Below are 24,347 nucleotides of genomic sequence, written 5' to 3' on the forward strand. Positions count from 1 at the left end.
GCGAACCACTTTGCAGTGCTCGTCATGTCAATCAAGGTAATGGTATGGTTAATGGAGAACAAGGCCTTGATGACAGCTTGTCAATCGAGTCATATTTTAGCTTCCTGCTGCCCAGAGCTGCTCAGTACAAGACAGTGTGTTATAGTGGATTTGTTGTAAAGTGATGGACTTGAAAGTGACAGTAAAATGTGGAATTCATTGTCCTCTAGTCTGTAAAATATAGTAAGTGTTCCATTAATTTCCTATTTTAGATCGCTCACCCTTCCATTTTGGTTTTGCTTTACATCTCGCCTCTATAGAATACTTGGTATGGATATAAATACTGCTCCCGCTGCCCCAGCATGGCCCCATCTTGTTTTTTTTTTTAAACATTATGTGTTGCATGGTTTCAGGACATTGGTTTCTCAGCCTAAAAGCTAAAGAAAACACAGACTTTTGTCCACCACTCATGCTATCTTGTGCACCAAAACTGTGTAGAAGCAAAGCACAGTAAGTGAAATGCTTTTTAGGTCCGCTCTTACCATTTTCTCTCAGTGTTTATCTGATTGCCTTTCATGCTTTCTCTTCCTTATCCTCCTTTCTCCCTGCTCTTGTCTCATTTTCATCCACGTCACCCTCCCCGTCTTCTCCGTCAGCTTCGTTGTCTCTGTTCCAGCTCTCATGTTGCTGTTACAAATAGAAGCATTCTCAGCTTACCTTCCCATTCGTTGCCATGTCTCAGAGAAGGTAACTAATGGGTTGGAAAAATACTATTAGATTTTATGAAGCTTACATCCATTTAGGCAGGCCCGCTCAAATAACAGTGAGGTAGGAAACATCCTGTTCACTCAAAGTGCAAGTTTTGCATTAATGAGGTTAAAAGTTATAATACAGAGCCCTTATGCAAAGTGGCAAACTGTTGGACTTATTCATTGATATACTTTGCTTCGGTTTGTATTCATATATTACCAGGTTAGCCCATTAACGGTGATTGGTAACGGTAAACAGTTCCCCAAAAGGCTTAATTTTTCTTCTCTGGTTGCTGGTTTAATGTGTCTAAACACATCAGAAGGCATCACAAAGATGGGGTAAAGGGAACGAAGCACTGATTCCTTAACAATTGGAGTGACTTTAATGAAAAACAAGAGGGTTTTGGGTTTGTTATTCACTCTTGAGGTTGTGTCATCACAGTGTCCTTGTAAAAGAACTTGTTTCAAATCTTAAACCTGCCTTCATTGGTGCTTTGGTCATTTGGGGGCGGTGCAGCAAGCTGGAGAATGTGTCAGCGAAGTTTCCCTCTTTACTAAAGACTGTATGAAGAAGTGGACATGGCCCCCAGGTCTGAGGAGTAAAGGCAACGTGGAAATGCCTTAAAGGGACATTCTTTATAAAGGCCAGCAGGGGGCGACTCTGCTGGGTGCAAAACAGAGGTCAGATTGTAGAGAAGTCTGTGAAAGAATGACCTTCCCTCTTACTTGATTTATGACCTCAGTAAACATTCTCTAGATGAGTTTATGGTCTCAATTGCTAGTTTACAGTCTTCTTCAACACAGCGTGCTATTCAGTTTGTAGATGATGGTCCCATTTAGAGTAACATCCATCAATCATCACCTGAGGAAAATACTCTAAATGCTCCTGCGTTTCCCAGCTAGTCGCTAACATGGCAGCTTGGTGCTGCGCAGTTGGTTTATGAGCTCAGGGACCAGAACTGTAAAGCTGCAGGGCCAAAAGAACGAGGAAAAAGATCGTCCTTGGTTTAACACCTCTCAGCAAACCACGTCCAGGGTGTGCTGAGGACATAAAGCACTGGCAGACTGAGTTGAACTGAATGAGCCAATCATTCATTCATTCATTCATTCATTCGAGTTAGCAGCATGATTATAGAAAGTGACATCTGAGTAGCACCAATGAGAAATCATTTACACATAATGTACAGTCTAGCACTGTAAATCATTACAGAGTGTGGTACAAACAGAAATAAAAGTGATTTCCTGATGAAAGGAAACTGTGAACATAAAGTGTGACAGCCACGCATGCTTCCATCCAACCTGCTGCATGAAAGAGAGGTGTGATTGAGAATGAAACCGCGGTATTAAAAGCTTCACGGCCTGCAAAGCTGCCATATACAAGGCATTTGTTATTCTATCCTCATATTTCCACAATAAACATTTATTGTGATGGAAAGGCCGTCATCGCCAACAGACTTTCATCACCTGCTTTTTTTTTTTTCCAACATCCCAGCACAGTGTGAGGAATAATGAGGAGACAGCTGGAGCTTGCATACCCAAACATCCTGTTGGTACCCTTTAAACCTTCCTTCTTTTCATCATCTTTTCCATCTTGGGCGGCCTCCCATCCCCGTCACGTAGCAAGTCTTTTTCCTCACAGTCAGATTCACCCATCCTCTCCCCGTCTCTTCTCATCTTGACTCATGCTCTTCCTCTTCCTCCTCCTCCTCCTCCTCCTCCCTTCTCATCTCCTCCTCTGTCCTCTCACCCTCCAGCCATCAGTTATCTCCCTCAGGGTGAGGCAGGGGAGGGCACCGCTGCCCTTGGATCTCAAGAGCACTGCCAACATCTGTGCCTGGATTTTTATTTTCCCACAGAGGAAGGTGACACACACACACACACACACACACAGCAAAGTCACTGCATGGAGAAATGTTGCAAATGTACGCAGCTCCGACACGTCAGGGTGGGAATTTGTCTATTGTGAAATTCTTTTGCGTTGCCTACAAGTTCAGTTCAGCCTTTGTGCAGTTAAATTAGACTTTTTCAGTCAAGTTATGGCTTCATCTCCAATTGTCCTCCAGTGGTTACATAAGAACTACTCAAAATGGAACTGTCCTTAATTTCATTATCTTGAAGATTGTTAATGTTTTCACTTCGACTTTGTAAAGACATATTACATTAAGCAGCTTTTACAACTGAATTTGACCTCAGTTATCAAACCTGCTTCCTCTTTCAGTGGTGGTGTTTTAAATTATATTAATTGCACGTTATACTCTTTTGCTTTGGCTAAACCTCTAACATGTTTCATTATGGGTATGAAAAAAGAACAAGTTATTCTTAAGCCCAGCTTTTGCCTGTGTGCTTACTAATGCTGCCCAGGCAGCACACATGTACGAGAGGAGGATGCAGGACTTGTTTAAAAGGAAAGGTTCTGTGGTGCGACTGGTTTTTCTTTAACATGTTTTATGCAGAGAAATAACTCACTATGCCAGGCTACCAAGCGTTCGATGCACACATGAAACCAAAAAATGATTAATTAAAAATATGTACATTGACGACCTAAAGAAAGAGTTGAGCACCTTATTTGAAGACAGAGGTAGCAGCGGGTTACTGTAACTTCAACCATGTAGGAGCTACGAGATAGTTTGCTGACTTTGGCATTGATGTTTCTTGTGTGTCAAACATCTTAAAGGGCCCCACGGCAACATCGCTACACAAGCCAACAGCTAAGGCTACTTTTTATAATGCTAGCATTACAGTGTAATGGATGAAATAGTGAGCTTCCTAAATAAAACTCATTCAGTATGTGCATGTGATATTATCTAACTTGTTCACAGTGGTGTGTTCGTTTACCAAATTTACAGTGAAAGGTGGAATTAGCTTGCGTAACTGTGAGTAGCACCAATGATGGGTTTAAACTACATGTGCAGCTTACACCATATTTGTTAAATTAGTTACCATTTTAAATGGAGGTCAATGGCTGACAGCAGCAGAAACAACATTAGAAACCCAAACCAGTTTGACCTCACATGATTAAAGGCTTTCTCGCTGCGTTGCCTCCACACTTGTCAGAGGATTTGATATTTTTCCATTCAGCAATTTATGAGCTCCGCTGTGACATTTTTCAGCCGTGATATTCAGCGTTTCTCCCCATTATAAATCGAAGATAAGTTTAATGAGCTTGTTATGCATCTAGTTTCACTTCCAGCTTGTAACTAACGACAGTCTGAGACTTTGTGACAAGAAACTCTACCGAAGTTATCTTGGCACGCACATCACACAGATGACCTTTGGTTAAATCCCCATCAGCCACATGCTGAGATGTGTTGTAAAGCTCTAAGATCATCAAGCTAATGCAGTGCCATAACATGCAAATGACCCTTAGTTCAATACCCATCAGTAGTAGTGAGTAATGGTGTGTAAACCCTATGGACTGTAAAATATTGCAGATGGACGTTCTGCCTTCTACTCCTCAAGTAATTGTGGGAGGAAATCGGTTTTCCGCTGATGGCAAGGAGTGTTATGACCCATACCATCATCTTCATCATGGCCGTGTTTATCACTTGCATCATCATCATCATTAGCCCCTCCTGCTTATATCACCTGTCCAATAGACTGGTGCAGGCTGGTGATGGTATACTAGCATGCAGCCCCTTTGAGTCGTAAACTACTTTCTGTACAGAAAGACATTATAATTACCTCACCTGAGAGGAAGATTAATAGTCTGAGAAGCTACAATAGAGTCCCGGTGTTCAGTTTAGCTGCCAGATTAGAGATGGTTTGATTTGAATATAAATTAAAGCACAAGAAGAGAGAGGGAGGAAGGTGAAAGAGATAGTTGTTTTGAAGGGAAAGAAACTGGAATTGATTAAAATGTTACACAAAATGGGAACGCAGTGGAGTTGAGGGTATTGACCTCAATCTAATCCTGAGCTAATTGCTGAGGGAATGGAGGAATTGGATGTGTGGGAGTGTGAAAAGAAAAAAAAAAAGCCTTGGAATCAGCCTTCATCTAACCCTAACTGGTGAATGGCTGTGCAAGGACAGAAGAGTTTATGTAAAATATAATGCTGAGGTTTCCAGGGAAGCTCTCCTGTCTGCTGCTTGTGCTGCAGCCGTTTGTCTTGGTGCAGAGAAAACAGCTGGTGTGCGTGTGTGAGTGTATGGGTGGATGAGTAGATGTGTTTATATGAGTGTGTTGCCTGCGTGACCTTACATGCCAACTAGTGAATAGAAGAGAGAAAACAGCAGAGTGCTGCAAAAGGGGACGTGGACACACGGACACACACACACACACACACACACACACACACACACACACACACACACACACACACACACACACACACACACACACACACACACACACACACACACACACACACACACACACACACACACACACCTCTCTGAGCAAGGGAACATATAATCAAAAAGCACAAAATGCTGCTATTCTGTTTCAAATCGGGGAGCAGCTGTGTCACAGTCAAAAGGTGGAAACTTCAGTGTCGGACTGCAGTCCACTCAATTAAACTTACTTATGAAGTCATTTAACATTGATAAAGTGAGAGAGAGGGGTCTTGAGAGGGAGGGAGAGCGAGAGGGAGAGAGAGAGAGACAGAGAGAGAGAGAAAGAAGTGAAACTCTGAGGAAGCAGCCATAATGAATGTTTGGAGTGTGTGACGCTTGTCATTCAGAACTACAGCTACAACTAATGATTATTTTCATTAGCGTCACATAGACGCCACAAGTCTTCAGACCGTTTGTTTTGTCTGATCGACAGTCCAAACCCCAGAGAAAACGCAGCAAATCCTCACGTCTGAGAAGCTAAAAAGCAGCAAATGTTTGGTGTTTTTGCAAGATGATGAGCTGGGTGAAAGTTAAACTGCAGTGTGGTTACAGCCTGGGAAAGATTGTGGTTATTGCAAATAAACTATAATTCAAAATGCGCTCAGCCTCAATAAAGGTAATATTTTAAATTATTTTTGCTCTCTCCTCAGCCATTCACTCCCACTGATTCTTTTTCACTCTCACCAGAACATTTGGTCCTTTGCCTTTATTTGTCTCCCTGACTTTTATGTTAGTTTTTTATGTTGCAGCTCTGTTTATGTGTCTGAATCACTGTTTTGTGGGATGTGTGAAATTTCCAGTTAAACGGCACAATGAAACAACACTCAGAGGAAAGTTAATTAATGTCAATCTCATCCACTTCTACTGTGAAAGATGTAATTGTTCCCAGGCAGTAAACTGAGCTGATACTCAGTCAAGTTGAAGTCTCTCCCCAGTACAGGCTGCTACAGACGTCTGTCATCTTTCCTGGAGTTCAGTCTTTGTCACTGCTGTAAACTGTGCTTAGTGGCCGACTGGCAAGTTGTCTGGCTCCTCTGTGACAACAGCAGCTAACATGACACTCGCTGCGCTGCGTTCTCCATCATGACAGACAGTATGTGAACACCCACACTACACTCCATATGAGCACATACACACAGTGTGTGGCTCCTTCACAACCTGTCCCCTTCACAGATCTAATGACTCCAAAATAAACCAGAAAAGAAGTATTTGGCCATCTGTGGATGCGATCTTCAGATGGAGAAACGACAGTGAAAGCAGAGGAAAACATGCACTCCACAGGCTGGTGAAATAAGGGCATCCTCAAGGAGACTCAGAAAATGCTCCTCTCTCTTTAGTTAAACAGGCTACAGGAAGCTGCAGCAGCACCCCATCTGTAGAATAACTGATATAGAGGTCACACAGCTTCATTTATAGATTGTCTCAGCTGCTAAGCGTGTCCTTTACATTTTGTCCGTGGTGCGATGTGTGACCTGTGATGCTCCACTCTGATCTCTGCTGTGGTTCTGGTTAGAGTCACAGGCCAGATGAGACCATCCATCAGAGGGGTTTGATCTTCGTCCTGCTGGGTTGCTCCCTCCTCTTCGTGCTGCGCGAAGCTGCTCTGAGTGGCTCTGCACCATCTGCCTGCTTCAGGCCTGGTTTACTTCCTCCACAGTCACTAAGCTCTGCTTAAAAGGGTTAGGGTTAGAACACCTTAATGAAAAGTAAGTATATATTCAATAAAATGGATAGTTAGGAGTAATTAGCAGCTTGCTTGGTACTAAATATGTTATTTTTTCCCCACTGTGTTTTTTTTCTCACCATATCAAAATCTGTCACAAACCCAAGATGACATTTTCAAATGTCTTGTCTTGGACTAACAGTACAAAAGACATAGATATCTACCTTACTACCAGAGAAGACTAAGACAACCAGGAAATATTGATATTTGGATCCAAAACAAAACTAGAATCACTGCTTATTTGCGATCTTTGCTAAAATAATATCTCAGCTGTAACCTGCTAGTTGGGGTAGTTAGTCACATTAGCCGGTATCAAAAACATACCAAAGCGTGACACCAAAACAGAGATATACCGAACTGTGAATTTTGTGCACTGGACCGTTCCTAGCTGGAAAGAAGGCTGATGAGTCAAGCTGCAATTAAACCAAAACAATGAGCGGAAGGTTAAAAAGCTCAGGGGAGCTGCAGAGGCTAGTAATAATGCTCAGCGGGGTCATCGCTACGAAGGACACGTTTCCCATCACACATAGTCATCTGATCCACTGTTAATATTAAAACACTGATTAGAGCAGCTTTAAACATATTTGCTTAAAGTACAGTCTGAGTAGCTAAGTGGAGTGAATCCCACGCATCACTGTCTCCTGTTTCTGACATGGACAGAATGAGAAAGTCATGTATAGTTATCAACGACTAAGATGTACAGAGGGATTTCTTTTTTTGGCTGAAATGTGCAGAAAATAATGTCTTTCTGATGGATTCTGTGCTTGTTTCCCTCCGTACAGAGGGAAATCCGTCCCCTATTCCCTCGTCTCTATGCCTGATGCTCAAGATCTGTACGTCTAGAAGCTTCAGGGCTGCAGCATAAAGTCACTTAATGCACCGCGGTGGTTATGTAACATGCCTTTAAAATCTAAAAGGAAATGAGACATTTTCAACATTCTTATATTGGTTCAGAAAACATGTTCAATAAAGTTAGAAAGAAATTTCAAAATGCATTGTTGTCCTATTGAAAACGTGACCTTTTTTGCCCTCAAATTCTTAAACACCTGAATTTTTAAAAGTCTCTCTCTGGGCATGTTGTCCTTCTCTTCCCCCCCTTCAACTCTCTGTTCTCTGCAGTGTGTGACCTAAGAGCAAACTCATCCATCTTGAGAGTTTGATCCTGTCCCGCTGTGCCCGGCCTGTCATTACAGGCCTGGGGGTGGGTGGATGGGGGCCATGAGACTGCTCTAAGCCCAGAGCCATCTGGCTACGCTACATTTCCCAAAAGCATATAGTCAGAGTTGCACTCTGCCTTCCCCCGTGGTGCCTTATATTCTGCACTTTTGTCTTGCACTTTCATCGTTAACCCTTTCATCCTCTCTCTAATGATGGCATTTCCTGTAATAATCTAAACTACGTAATACCTTATTCTTTATCTTATGTCTCCCTGTCTCCTCTCCTGACTACAAAGTGAAGGGACATCACTGGATTGAGAGGTGACCTGGTTGTAAAATCAAGGTAGTTTTCCCTCTGTTTGGCTTCTGTCATCAGAACCTCTCCTCTCTGTGCCCCATCATCCACTTTTTGACCATGGGGAGGGAAAAGGGGGTTGGTCAAAGGTCAATTTCAGAAGCGGTTCCTACTAGAAATGTGGAGTAAAATGTTTTGATTAGTTTTGATGACGAGATATGAGTTCAATCTCTCTCCCGGTCTCCCGCTGAAGAGCTTTTAGAGCGGCTCCGCTGCGTGCCTAATAAAAGACCATCTGCCTGTTTGATCTTTCTTTCTATCTCTCTCTCCTGCTCATTTTTCCTTTTATTACTGGTGAGTGTTCATTGAAGGAGGAAAATGGTTGTGTCCCATATGTCTACAAGAGTCCTACTGTCCTGTCAAGAGGACATCCTGTGCTTTCTAGATGTAAAAGACATAAGGTTATGGCCGACAAAGCACATCTTCTGTCCTTTCAAAATTGAGGGAGCGTAAAAAACCCATTTCATGGCAGAGAGATTCATTGTTTCAGTTCTTCATGAAGATGTTGTTTCTTTATTTATGAAAGTCTCAAATATATTATATTAAGACTTTAAAGGCGCTTGTTAATTTTTAAGCCTGTCAGAATAAACATTTTAACCATGTCCATTGTAGGGGACAGTGAGACTCTTCTGTTAAAAATGACTGAGGGACAGTGAAATATTAAGCAGTAGAGGAAGAAGAAGAAGTAGTTGGAACAAGAGTATTAGGCAGTAGAGCAGGTTTTAAATATTGTTTTATATTTGCTTCCAAAACGCATCAAATGAGAAACAACTGAAAAGAAAATGTATTGTTTTATCATCATTAACAAATTACGACATGTAATGTACTTTTTGTGGGAAAGATGTCCACTACAAAGACTATCACTTTGTAATCTCTTACATCCTAATGACTATAAATCTAAAACCTTCTTTCTGTCAGGTCAAGATAATAAAAATATTTATTTGCAAGTATCAGAATGATACTAAAGAAAACAATGGCTGACTATTGGGTTAGTGGCTGTTATTTGCCATTATGGAAAGCGTGAGAATTAATCTATTGTCTTGATGATATAAATTCCTATAAATGAAGGAAACAACACTATACTGTGCTCTTGTTTGTTTTTGTATAAGAACCTCTGACTTCACCTCTGAAACCAAACCTGGTAAAACATATCCCAAGAATATGTCCACACTAGTGCACTATGCGACTAAAAATGAGTTTGCGAAAGCGAGGATGAAGAGTGCACATTTCTCTCTCACGGCATGACGACACACGCTAACATCAGTAAATGGAGCGGGACAGGCCAGTGCTGCACATCACAGACGTGAAGTGCAGGTGGACTATTTTAGCCCACCTCATCTATCATTAAAACAAGCCACTGTATAGACAGACATGTCGGCTGATCAGCTGATGGATGGGTGGACAGAAAGACAGGAAGGCAGGCGATGGCAGGCGCCCAGACGGCTCCATTATGAACAAGATTTACTATGAAATATCTTGAATATTTCATAGGCAAAGACGTGTGTCTTTGTTGGTTGAGCAGAGTGAGTGATAACAATCAGGCAGACTGTACGCTGCAGGTTTAGGTAAGACATGTTACCAGCCTGACGTATTATTAATGGATCTACAATCCAGGTCAGGCGTTGACTACAGTTAAGGCACCAACAGGTGCAGCACAGAGAGTACCTCCCATTATTGACTGTATCCATTTTAATATTTCACTATCCAAACTGCAGTGTGTCTCTGCACTGCTGACTGTCGGTGGTCCTGCGTTGTGACGGAGTATGCGTCTGTGTGTGTGATGGTGCATGAGCCAGAGGGGATTAAAGCCTTGAAGCAATACACATCTTAATTAATCCCCACTCATCATTTCCCCCTCGTGTGACCAGCAGTAGGGCTCAGCTTCAGCGTCTTTCATGACTTCTTTGGTGCACAGGTACACACTCAATCCTTCCAAATAGAGGAATTGAAGGTTTTCCCTGGACAGCGCACTCATACACACACACACACACACACACTCTCTCTATATCACAGCTCTGTGTGATAGCTGCAGTGGGAATTGCTGCATAGAATGGATTTATTTACAGGTTTATGAAAACATATTTTATATGATTCGGCTCTGATATTCCTGGTTGAGCTGGTTCAAACTCAAAGGGCTCAGTTCAGATTTTGGGTAGAAATCCAGCGGTAAATCACAGCTGCAGCCTGCTGGGCTCGGATCACACTTTTGTTCTGTTTTCTTTTTCGATTTCACAGTCAAAAGCGTTTTTTCTAATCACGCTCCAAGACGTCCATTCACATCAAAACACACACTGATAGTAACAAGACAAAACTACATGCTGAAATCTTGACAGTTTATATTTGAGAAAATATCATGATAAATAAGTCACATACATACAATGTCCATGACAAAGTAGAAAGTATTTGCACAGTAACATTTTGGAGTATTTTTTGCACGTGTGATGTCATCATCGTCATGGTGTTAAATGACATTGAATTAAGCAGTCCAGTAGACTCTAAAGGCAAAGTTTACTTTTGGTTTCACAGTTCCTGTAAATAAATCACCTGAAGAATCATCAGTGAACATTAAAACAGTGACTAAAATTTCCACAAGGCTTCTGTTTTTTAGAATAAATATGTGGTAGAAGGAACAGCCCCGCCCTCTCCCCCCTCAGAAATGGCAAACCATGTACTTCTTATCAGTACAGTGGTAGTAAGGCAACATCCATGTTTACCGTAATGTGAATGTAGTTGAGAGATTATCACAGCCAGGCAGCGTGTGTGTTAATCTGTTTTACTGACCTTCAGAAGAAAGAGGCCAGAGGAAGCCCCCAAATGTTAAACTAAATCCACTGAGGGTGCTGCTCTGAGCCTCAGCTGCAGGAGACAATATATAAAGATACACATCTGTTGATAAGAGCATATAGAATACAGAAATAATGCAGTTGCAACACAGCTGTGGTATGCAGTGTACAAGAGATATGACACATGCAGTTTACAATATGGCAAACAGATGTAATGCGAGATAACTGAAATTGGAGAATGCACATAACCCCCATGTGGAGCGATAAACACAACAGAAGGTCACTGAACAACAAAGCCCACAGTGTGCAGCATTAGCTGGACATCAGAAAAGTCTATCAGCCACTGGGACACTTCTATAAACAGCATTTTGACCGAACCCAAAAATATATTGAGGCCATGTATTGCAGCATTAGCAGCAATGCACACCTGGATTCATGGACTCCTACATAACGTGGCACAGTGAAGTTCATCCATCACACACATGACAAATAAATATATACAAATAAAAGCAGAAGGGAGTGATTTCCTTTGGCCTGTGACCTTGTAATGGCTTATAATAACTGATAATAACATTTAAGTTAAGTGATTAACCTTAAAGCAATAGCTTGACTTTATGGGAAAACCTGCTGAGAGTTAGATGAGATGAGCTACAGCCAGTGGTGAGTTAGCTTAGCATCGCATAAACAGTGGAAACGTGGAAACAGGAAGCCTGTCTCTGTCCAGCAGACAAAAACTGTGCCTACTAGCACCTCTAACGCACAATAATAAACATATATAATTCATTTGTTTGCTCCATATAAAAACGTATTTAAAAATGCTACTTTACAAGTAGGATAAGTGCTGCACCATTTCTTGGCCAGTAACGTCCTGCGGTCCGTGTCACCCAGCAGATGGGTGCTGGTAGGTGGATTTTGTTGCCTTTGGATACCCTAAGTGTTTCCCCATTTCCAGTCCTTCTGCTGAGCTGAAATAACCATCTGTTGGCTGTAGCTTCATACTAACATATTTGTATTAGATACAACTATATTTGACCCTCTCACTAACTTTGTGTAAGAAAAAGATTTCCCCAAATGTCAAACTATTGCTTTAATACAACAATTGATCATCAAAATCTTAAAAATCAGATACAATATCAAAGTAGAGGCAACACCTGACATGATGCTTAATCACTGTTATGTTAAAGAGGATAATGTGTATAGTCAGTACTGAAATACACACAGAGTGGATTCTGCTGTTTCTACAAGTGCTAACCTCTGGCTGAGCCACACTGGCAGCTGCAGGAAGAGGTTGTCTGCATGATGCAAACTATTACCACTGCAGAGTGTAATCTAAACAAGATGTTTACTGGAAAGAAATTAAAAGCGGACAAGTATAGATTAATGGATGGACAAAAACTGGCCGCTAAGTTAAAAAGGGAGACTGAACAGTACAGTACCTTCACTGCTTAATTAAATGGAGCCCGGGGGGAAGAAAGAAGCCTGTGCTGACTTCTGATCAGCTGCTTCATCCTGCAGTGCTTTTGTAGAAGGAAACTATTGAGGTGAAAGAAGCACTGCTTTTCGGGAATACATTTTTAAATTAGTGTTTCGATTATAAACAGAACTTGAATAAAAATGTTTGTGAACATTTTGTTTTGCATTTTGGAAGGCTGGAATGGATGAATAAGGTTTCAGTGCTTTGCAATACCATACATCACATAAATTGTCCTCCATTTAATGAGGCAATTCTGGGTGAATAAAGGCTCTTCAAAATTTGTTTACTACCTTAGACCCTCTAGGAATTACTAAAAATGCTATAAAAGGGAAACTAGATATTTTAATCTAAGAGATAGTGCAACATTATATGTGGGTGAGCAATGGTCAGAAAATGGGGACAGTATAACATTTTATTTGGCTAAAGGGAGGATAGTTTGACTTCTAGGAGGACAGAGAGTCTTTTTTTCAGCCTTGATTTGGATTTTATTTTAGCCTTCCATTGACATCTTTACGTAACTATATTATTCCCACCAATGCACACATTAGAGGCAAAACTGAAAATTGCCAAATGAAAGTGACACTGAGTGACAGGAGGCAGCTCTGAGGGTCTGAACCTTGAGTTCTAATAGTTTTACTCCTACCTAAATTATGCATAAGGTCAGTATGTCTGATTGTCCATCTTTTAACCAACACCATGCCTGAGTTGCTATAAGTCCAAAAACAGCAGTGGGTGATGAACAATAAATGTGTCCAATAAAAAATGTACTGTAAAATGTACTGTAACATTCCTGCCCAGCATGTTAATTTCACCTTTACTTATCCACAGTGCTTATGACTGTCATTCCATCACTATTACCGTGTCAAACAACATGAGTGCTTTCTTTAAAAACAGAATGAGCAGATGATGCTCAAAACAAGTAATGGGATGATAGAAATGACAATGTCACAAATATTCAGTAATACTGTTCCATCAACCTGAAGTCTGAAGTGTTCTTTGGTGCCTGCAAAAGACTGTGTGACTGCAGGATAGTGCAAAGCATTGCAGCATTGCTACATTAGACCTGCATTGCTTGCCAATGAAACCACAAAGCAGCCATGACACACAGATTGATGTCTTCCGTAGTGACCATTACTTGGTGCACGTTCTGGCTTGGCACTTGTTGCCAATGGCAAAAATCAATTTTGGCTTCAAATACACAACAGCGTATGCAGCATGTGACACACAAACACACAAAGAAACACACACACACAAACATGCGCGCTCACACACACATACACACGCACACACGCACAGTATGTAGCGTGGAAACAGTCCAGTGAGGTGTGGGGTAAAAGGGGAGACTCATCAGTCAGGCAGTAGATTCCAGTGCAGTGCTTCTGATGCAGGATTGGTTGTTGTAGCTGCCATTACAGCAGCATAGATCTGCTGTTAGTGAGCTGCCAATGTGACTAATGTTTCCCTCTTACAGTTTCATGTCCACCACACTTCAGGATCCAAGAAGTGTAGAAGAGCTAATGAATAGTGTAAAATGCTAAAAACGCACCAAATGACTTTCTTATTCTACTACGAATTTAAAGGCAAAGGTCTTTCTAATGAAAATGCAAGGTACTTTGTTCAAGGCTAAAATTGTTGGCTTAATTGCACTTGAGGGTAGATTGTTTGGGACTGCATGATTTTCATATACCAATGGTTTGAATCAAGGCTGAACACTCAAAAGACAAAAAACTTATACTGACTTTGGTTTTCTTGTTGTTGATGCTCAATGTCTCCCATCAAAATTCCATCCACTATGCGGCTGATTTTATTTAAAGGCCTTAAATCATCGGGCTCCTCGAAATTCACATCTGAGCCCTGGCTTTTACTTCGCCCAAAGCCTTGTTCAACCTAGCTTGACCCGTGTGTCTTGGTAGTAGAAAAGGACCTGCAGCAGGATGGCCACGTCAATTACGATCTGGACTGAACCGCAAACCCAGAACTGAGCCGGGCTTTCGTTCATCACAAAGTAAGTGGTCTTGAAGATGTCGCCGGCCGTCCACAGCAGCACCATCTTCACACTGGAGCAATGGAAACACAGAGGGACACTGTGAGGGTGTGTGAGGACACGGGGAACTGAGGAGATTTCTTTTGAGGGGGACAATTCGACAACCGAAGAAACTTAAGACTGGAAACAGGAGGAAACAGCGAGCCTAGCTCTTTTTAAAGGTAAAGGTCTCACAAAACCTGCCTTCCAGCACCTCTACACCATGTATATATTATGAGCTAAAAGACCTGGCTATTTCCAGAGCGGAATCAGCATTTTCAGAGCAATGTTCCATGTTGATGACGTTCCCCAAAAAACCCAAAGTAAAAGAGGTACAGCAGAAGTAAAATAACAGCAGTCTGCTCGCTTTCCGCATTCATCTGTGAACATTTGGCTGATTTTTGAAGTGGTTTGGTCTTGATTTAGTTCCTGCTCTCTAAGAAACAGCAGGGGGGCAGTAAGAAAATCCATGAACAGGGTGAAGTAAACTACCAATTGATCACACCAAGTAAGAGAAATTGAAGGAAAGAGAGACACACAAAGACTGCCTGTCAAAGAGATATAGAGGCTGAGAAGACGGACCTTGAAGAAAATACTAGTCATCTACCATGTTGGCGGCCTGATGCCAAGACAATACCCAGAAGGAATCCTCTGAAACCTTACAGAAAGCAACAGATGGAGCATAGGAAGGATAGTCTTCGCCTACTATCGCTGCTTCTTGTTCTCGTCTTCATCCCACATCAGCTCTTTTTCCTGTGCTTTCATTCCTGTCTCATGCTGTTCATTCATCCCCCGCCACCATCCATATTTTTTGTTGCCGTCTCGAAAGATTTGCAGTCATGTTTCTTTAACTCTTACCCTTCACAGTCTCTGCCCTCACTCCTATTCCACCTGATCTCTGCTCCCTCCTCTGTTCTTGCTTTCTGGACGGTGATGTCCCATAGGTGTAAATGCAACACGAGTTTATTCTTTTTTATTAGGGATGACTGGGCCTGGGGACGGAGCAGGACCATCAGTCATCAGTGAGACATACTGTAAGGGTCAGGGGGGTGAGGGAGAGAGGGAAGGAGAGAGACAGGGACAGAGAGCTTGCAGAGGACAGCATTTATCTGGCATGCAGTAAGAGAGACGGGGATAAAGCAACAAACCCACCAGAGAGAAAGAGGGAGGACCTCTGTGGGATAGATATGGATGGTGAGTGTATGTGGGGGTAGAGGCAGCCTAATGACTACGGGGACAGCTGTCCTGTACTATCCTTGAGCTCTCCTTGCAGAGTCATGTCAAATTCCCAGCTCTCCTCTGGGCTCCCCTTGGGCCCCCGATGTGGAACCGAAACATTTGCAGCAAGCAATCCTGCCATGGCATGGAAATGAGGACATTGTTATTCAACATGTCTGAGAATGTACTAAATCTAGACACTGCATGGGGTACTGAAATGTGATTATTAAGCCAGACTGGCGCAGGCTGTGCTGGAGAGTTATGGGATGCTTACTGATCGAAGGCCAGCTCACAGCTGTTACTATACATGGGACAGGCAGGCTGCACATCTGGACACTTTCGCAGGCAATCTTATCCGCATGGACGCACTCATAAATTATTTGAATTACTGTCCCAAAATGGAGTGATCACTGCGGTAAATGGATGAGTAAACATGAAATTAATTTTTTTGACCTATGCACTTATTTGGGCACAATAGTAATTACCAAAAGAAGAAATTTATGTTTCCACTAGGTTTTTTTTTTTTTTTTAACCAGTAGCTTTTGGGGACTTCTGTTAGCTAATGTTAGCAAACTTATATGTAAAAAACATACAAATAATATTGTCACTTTACTGTTTTGTTGTTTTATTATTGTCAGTCATGCCTACAGTGGCATTTGCTCAGCGAAAGTTTCATATTCCTGTTTTAATCTGATCCAATCCAGAGCTACAGCAGATCTACGATGAGAGATGCAGAAAAAGGCAACGAGGCAAAGCTAATCTGCTTCAGTCAACACACAGCTCCCTGTTTCTTGTCTCTTTGGTCCTTCTGCTCCTCCCAGCTCCAATTTAACCACGTCAGGTGTTTGTAAGACTTGGGCTATATCCACCTCTCCCATAGGCTGACCAAGCAGCGCTTGTTAAGAGCCCGTCTGACTCTCACTCTCATGTGCTCTGCTCCCCTAACAATTTAAACGTTCGGGGTAAACACTCCAGGGTTTGATTGAACTGCTCCAAAAATAAGTGTGCTAAAGAATTTAAAATCGTCACGCTTTCACTTCTCTCTCTGTCTCTCTAAGCTGCCAGTATTCCACAAGGAAAATACTTGCTTTATATTCCACTGAAGTTTTTTTTTTTCCTCAGAGAGTTGAACTTCAGAATTGTTTTCATCTCCCTCCTCATCTTTTCTCCTTTCACTTTCACACTGCGCCACTTTCTTCTTTTCTCCGTCGTTCCAATCAACTGTCATCTTTACTTTTATTGCCTTTACTCTGCTCCTCTCTTCTCTGTGAAAGGGAATAAAGTTCGTGACTTTCATCAGCTTCTACTGAGAAGAGTGATAAAGGCAAAAAACAAAAGTTCCATTTTACAGGCACAGTGAGCTGGCTGGTTGGAACAAATCCCCCCCAAAAAATGCTTGTAAATGCTATAATTAAAACAATGGAATGAAATTGTCATTCTTTTATTCAAAAGCTTCCATTTGAACAATATTAGTTTTCTAACCTGTCCTTGTCCTTTCCAATATCTTTTGCCATGCGTGGGATTTTTAGTACTCAGTCAAGTCACAGAGTAAAGTCAGGATGGGAATTCAGAGATGCAAAAACTAAAACTTTTCCACTGTTCTTCTACGTAGTAAAATTGTCACGGTGATATCTTCAGCCTCCAGTCTTGACTGGAATCTCTCTGGACGTGCGATATGGAGGTCATTGTATTTGGGGTTAAAGTTGAGTTTATGTTTTGGTTAAAAATCAGTGCAGAGCACTGCCCCTCACCCCAAAGAAATCTTAGCACACGACTACCCAATTACCCATATCAATCAATTGTGTGTCTATATAACCATATAAATCTGAGCTGTAAAAGAAGATCAGCGTGTCCATGCACCCAAAGCTGGCTGGCAGGAATTCAGTGGAGACATTTTTTTCTTTTTTCTACCATGAAAATGCACCCTTAAATTAATTGTCTCCTCTGTCTTTCTTTGCAACCTTCCTTTTATTCTTTACCCTCCTTTCTCTGCCACTCTCGCTGAGTAACCTTCCCTGCCTCCCTTTGCCCTCCCGCGCCCTCCCAAATTCTCCGCTCCCCCCTTTGGCTAATTTCTTTGCTCAAGAGACGGCAAACATCATTAACGAGGATGAGTCATTAACAATGTAATTAAGGAGGGCGGGTCATCTGTATAAAAGCAGTCTCTACAGCAGTGCAGTGGAATGGAGACAAAAGTTTGAAGTCGTTCATCTCTGGCAGAAAGACACACAGACACACACTTTTCCCATGGTTTGCACATTCTGTTTGTCATGCTAGTCTCATGTAGCTTCATCTGGCAGTGATACCATTAATCGTGGGACTTGTGGCTCAGTTGACAGGTGATGAAAGACACACAGAACAAACACTTGAACTTGGTCCTGAGTGAGGCTTTGAGTGTCTACAGGGAGAAGGAGTTATTATGGTATTGATTGAGAATATTGACTGAACGACCTCAGTCTCACACACGCATACATCAACATTCATGTGTGCCAGTTTGTACTTTAAACTGCACTAAAACACAAAGAAATGCAGAAAAAACAGAAAATGCAAATCATGAAATTGCTCATTCTCACACTCTCAGCAAAGCAGGCGTATACACACACACACACACACAGACACAGACACTCACGCTTCCCCAGTTCAGTTCATCATTCATTACTACTGACCTGACACTTTCATCTGAGCCAAGTGGCAAGAGGTGAGAGAGAGGAAAGGGTGAAATGGTGAACTGGTTCTTCAGGGATGGAAAGGAAAAGACAGGGGCTAGGAGATGGATGGGGGAGGATGGAGGTAAAAGGAAAATGATGAGAGATGGATGGCAATGTAGCTGGCCGTGGGAATGATAAATCTAGAGAGGAGTGAGAAACGAAGCCACCCTGATGGAGAGTTGGTGAGTGACAGGACACGGGAGAGCGATGGAGAAAGCGAGGGGGGGGGGGTCTGATTGCACGGTGTGATGGCTGTGCCGTACGTGGGCCCGGCAGTAATTGTGCTGTGTATTGAACGAGTGCTGTCAGGCCAGCTATTAACTCTAAGCGGCTGGTGTGGACGAGTGGTGCAGCTCTACAGGAAACAGGGAGTGACATTTAGAAAAAGAGACAAGAGAGAGGGTGAGACAGAGAGCCAGAGAGAGTTAAAAGGACATGAGTTTGGTGTGTGCAATTTAGCGTTTTCACATCCCAAACATTTGTGAAGTTGCTCGATGCAACTTTAAATGTCCCTTTGCTAAACAGCATCTGTTCTCTCTATAATGCTGAAATCTTCTATCATCTGTAATTGTTATACGGTGTATTGTCTGAAGCTTTGTTTTTAAATGTGCTGCTCATGTAAATTTGATTTTTAATCTAAAACAAAACAACCAATCACAGCAGGAGGAGTCTCTAACGCAGTCTGTCTGTCTGTCTGGAATAAGTTCGTAAAACACCATCACAAACAGCAGTGATACTAGCCTATTTCTAATAAATATGGTGGATGGGCTTTTGCAATTTCAGCATATAGGAAGAAAAATCAGGGGAACTGGAACTCTAGGAGAACAGCAGCGAGATTTTTGTATATTTTATTTCTTTTTCTTTTCACTGGAATTCTCACTGTGATTTTCGATTTCTGATGTAACTGTTGTGTATATGTTTTAATTTTAATTTATATTTGGGGGATGAATAAAGGTGCATCTTTAATCTTTAATCAGAAGCCACCAGTGGGCAGCTTCACGGTCCTCAGTCCACTGGGTCGGTGCTGGATATAACATGGCGTAGTCATATAACACTCATAACAATAGGGGTTGGGGGTAAATAGGATCTCTGTTACTGCAGCTGGTTTGTTTATTGCAACAGATACATTTCATTAGAACAGGTGCTCAATTAAATCAAATGAACTATTCTCCTCCCTAGTCCCATCCCTCTGCTGGTGTGTATACCAATCTGTCTCTCTTTGTTTTCACAAAAAAACTGTTTCTAAATCTTCATCCTGAACCCACTCTGCCTTCTCTGCTTCTACCCCTGTCAACTGCTGTCTCGTTATCTTCTTGTCCCAGCTTCCCCTGATGCCTTTCACCTTGTCCACTGCCCATGGGATCACTGAATGGACGCATGGACGCATGGATGGATGGATGGATGGAGGTGTAATGGGATGAAGGAATAGTCAACTGGAAAGAAAGATGGCTACATAAGTTTCTTGCAGGCATACGACAAATGGCTATCATTATGCTTCTGAACCCCTGCACATAAGTTTATATCCATACATGTACATTTAATGTCCAAAGTACAAGTGTGATGGTGACTGTGTAGTTAATGAAGCTTTAACTTCAACAGATACAATGTGGACTAAATTACATGACACTGAAATCACTGGAAAGAACCTCTTTCCCGTTTAAGGCTTAGACACACTGGGTGCATTGGTCGAGTGCCTTACTGGTATTTGGGTGGATAGCTGTGTCTGAATTTTGTTCCTCATGGCTGAGAACATTTTGTGACTAAAAGTATCTCGGTGACAACATATTTCACTACTGTTGTGGAGATAAGTAGGCAGCTGATCACACATTAAATCTAGTGCAGGCTTTAAGCTTTAAGCGGGGGAGTCACACTTTGTATGTGAGACTTTAGGAGTCTCCAGAGGGGGGTTAGACAGTTTTTGTAATTGCTTGATTATACTAATACAGAACTCTATGGGAAGAGACACGCTCAAGCAGCAGGGGCTGATGTTTAAAGCTTTAAAGGGCTTCAATCACCTCTATCATCTCTTTTTCAGCACATCCATGCATGTGTGCATTGGCATGATGTGTGTCCACGCTTGTGTATCTGTGTATACACACGTGTGCGCCCACACATGAGAGTGTGTGTGAGGTGATTTAGCAGCAGGGCTGTAGCTCTCCCTGAGGGGGGCAGATAGAGAGACGAAAATCAAAGGGCCCAGCGAGAGAGAAGCCGGGCTGCTCTTAACCCACTAACTATGAATTATGCATGTTGATCGATCGCACACAGGCAAACAAGGAAAAGTTCCCAACCTGCCAGAAAAAGATGGATTCTGCTTCACCAAATGAAGCGGAGGGGAGGTGAGGAGAAGAAGGCGTATCACGCTGAGTTTGCCTGAGGATATTTCAAATACTTTTTTGGAAAATGTAAACAAGCTGAACAGATGATGGCCTGCTGGTGATGGATATTTCAGTATATTTATTACATCTAAAATCTTATGTAATCTAAAGCAACGCTCTATTAGTCATAGCTTCATTTCTTAAGTAAAAAGTCAAGCGTGAATGCTTATAGAAAACAAAAGGCATATTCTGGAAGGCTACACAATCTTCTAAAAGGTATTTTAAAAAGCCTATTTGTCCTCTTCCAGTCTTATGTTCAATCAATGCCCCCTCTTGTCTATCAAGGTAAACACACACTTCATCTTTAACTGAATGAATATAGTCACTTTTCAGGTAAGTAAACTACATTTTTTTAATGACCCAGGTTAGCACTGCTGCCCTTAGTCCAAAGTAGCCTTCCTACAATACAAGAGTAATGTAAAGCATGCAAAGTGAATCTACAGTGCTGCCCTGAGTTCAGGAGTTTTTGTGTCTCATGGTTTTGTGTGCTACTGTATGGCTCGATGGTTATCTCTGAAAAGCCTGGACTTTTGATTTCTTTCTTCTACACTGACAATATGTTTCTGATATAACAACAATAAGAGTCTGGCAAACGCCCTGATTTCCACTGCTGCCCTAGTGTGCTGGTTTACAAAGAAAACAATGGGCATGGATGCTGACAGTGTATTTTGAGCTTCACGTAGCTCTGCTTCAGTTTGGTCCTAAGATGTTGGTACAACATAACCTTGACTTTTAAAAGAGGTTTACTGCAGTTATGGAAACGAATATGGTATTACATTAGAGAGATTTCATGACATATCTCTTGTCTTGTCTTCCCCTAGGGCAGATAGGACTCTTATTTAACATTGAGGGCTACTGCACTGTTACACAATGGTTTTAATCGTGCTAACTGTATCCTAGCAAACACTATTATATGTAGTCTGCTTACACACTATACTATGTAAGCACAGAAAGCATGCACAACCTCATCCTTGCATATACACACACGTCTCCCACAGAGAGACTCAAATACAATCAAAGGGCAAATCCCTGAATGTACACTGGCTGCTTCACATTGTGAGAAGAAAACGTGCTAATGTCAGTGATAAAAGAAGGAACAGTGTTCTTGTCAAACAGTTTCAAAATGATTAAACATTTCTGGTGTATGTCCATCACACTACATGCACAGTAACCTGGTAAAACTACTCAGGTACTGCACTGATGAGAGTCCACATATATACACCACTTTTAATATGTTCAAAATAGAGCTGCATAATGATAATATTACATTTCTGACTTTGTAAGCCTTTATAGTTGTGAAATGTGAAAACAGCAACAAAAAAGGACCATTACTACCTCCCAGAGCTCAAAGTGACATTGTCAGATTGCTTTACTTTAATGTGTTGTGTTTGGTGTTAACTAGCGAATATTAGCGTGCTACCACACTAAAATAAGATGGTGAACATGGTAATATTACATTAAGCCTGCATGCTCAGCACAGATGCATTTTCTAATCAAACTTTCACCCAACCAAGAATGTCATATTTACAACTCTATGGAGCCAGCCACTGTCCTCACACTCACCTTCTGGATGTGCTGGCTACTGTACTGGCCCTTTGTCCTAAGCCTCAAGGTAATGGCTGCCTCAAGAGAAATGCAAAACCGCCATTAGGCTGCTATTTAAGGGTCACCGCAACAGGACCACCGTTAACGCTTGAGGGGTGTTACTTGGAACTGAGAGCAAGAAACAAGCTGCTGCAAAGGTGTGAGAGCGACAGAGTGACAAAGAGAGGGAACAAAGGCTGAACATGCAGCACACACACAATAGCAGCACAGGTGTTAATGCATACACTATATTTTCTTTTCTTTTTGTTGGACTCAATTGAATGTAGGTAGTTTTCCTACTCTTGTTACATTCATGACAATGAAGATCAGTAAATTGAATTCAGAGAGACAGAAAAATTTAAGGAAAATAGAGAAGCAGAGGAAGCGTAAGAAAGGAAACTAACAGAGATAAGTATCTGTTTGGAAAGGGAAGCACTGGTGTATGTGTCTGCATACTTTTCAGTCAGTGCCACAGACATACTGCCACCATCACCACTGTCACTGAGTGACATTGTCAAGGTTGGCTGCTTTGGTGCAGAGCTGGGAGAGGAGAACTAGAGAGGAGGCAACATAGTTAAGTGTGAGGGAAGAGACAAACAGACGGGCTCCCTGCAAGAGCGCTGAGCAATTACCCACACACACACAAACACACTGCTGTTTATACAAACGAATCGCAACTTAACCATTCAATTGTAGCTTCCACCTGAGTAATCAGTGCTTTCTAACGCCAGGCGAGCGACAGCATCACTCAACGAGCCATACTCTGTCAGATGAAAACCTGGCATCTCCATAAAGGCACTGTTTATTGAATAGTTAACAACAGCTTTATTCTTTGACTGAATAGCACAGAATACTCTTAAGTACTGTAGTTGCTGTGAGTCTCTGAAATAATAGGAGGTCATGGAAATAAGTTGGAATTAAATCACAGCCTGATATGTTGGCAAACGAGCAGCTCCAGTGGGGCAGTTGGCATTCAGGGCCTTTGCTCAAGGGCACGTTAGTTTTGGTGATGACAAAGGGACACGCCATGGTAGCTCATTGACCTAGCATAATCATAAAGATTGTTATACAGCTTGCTTTAAAGATTGTTTCCATGACAGTCCTCATGATCCACACATGAATTAAGTATATCTAATTGAGCTTTATGCTAAAATGACATATCTCATGTGATTGGTCTGGTATGTTTTCGCACTACAGACGTACACCAGAGTTTGTTTGGAATGGATTGAGACCCACCTTTTGGCAGAGTTTACAGCATCCAAACCAAATGGGCAAACCAACCAGAGTTAGTTTGTTTGAATCGCTCCAAACAGGTGTGAAAGCACCTTACAGTGCATGTAAAGAAATGAGGCTAGAAATAAAGGAGGCTCACTTTCAGATGTGACCTCGTATACATCCCTCCATTTATATTTTTTTTCCACACCTCATCCATCTGTCTTGCCCCTCTACCTCTCTCACTCTCTCTCTCTTTATTGTATCTTTCCATAACCACTCTGTCCCTTCCTTGGTTTCCCAGGAGTAGGGGAATGAGTGTGAATCTATGCACACACACACACACATGCACACATGCAAATAATCACTAGTGACCAGGAAGCATAATTACAGTGTGTGCCATTGAACATGTCTGGATTTGTCTCTCTAACTCTGCTTTTCCACAACATGTGTCTGCTTGAAGGCGATCAGTTGGGCGACCTGGAAAAGGTGAGCAGTCATTAATGAAATGGATTCATAGACTCACCATCACTCTTCAGTAACAGGACTCAGGGGATTCTGACTCAACAATAACAAATAACTGTTTCACATGGAATAACATGAGAGGAGGTGCAGGCTACGTGCTGCGTCATCATATCTGGAAAATAGTTTGTCCAATTTTAACTGAGCAAA

General features: G+C 41.9%; 1 protein-coding gene across 1 annotated transcript in view; it reads right to left on the reverse strand.

Annotated features, from left to right (window-relative positions):
• Positions 1 to 13,508: 13,508 nt before the first annotated feature.
• Positions 13,509 to 24,347, reverse strand: part of LOC139201084 (solute carrier family 66 member 2) — a 51,322-nt gene continuing 40,483 nt past the window's right edge. Inside the window, exon 5 of the mRNA XM_070830307.1 lies at positions 13,509 to 14,609. Coding sequence (XP_070686408.1) covers positions 14,435 to 14,609 — 175 coding nt within the window. The 3' untranslated portion in view covers positions 13,509 to 14,434. The remainder of the gene's footprint in view (positions 14,610 to 24,347) is intronic.

Source organism: Pempheris klunzingeri, chromosome 5 (assembly GCF_042242105.1).
Source record: "Pempheris klunzingeri isolate RE-2024b chromosome 5, fPemKlu1.hap1, whole genome shotgun sequence".
NCBI classification, from domain to species: domain Eukaryota; kingdom Metazoa; phylum Chordata; class Actinopteri; order Acropomatiformes; family Pempheridae; genus Pempheris; species Pempheris klunzingeri.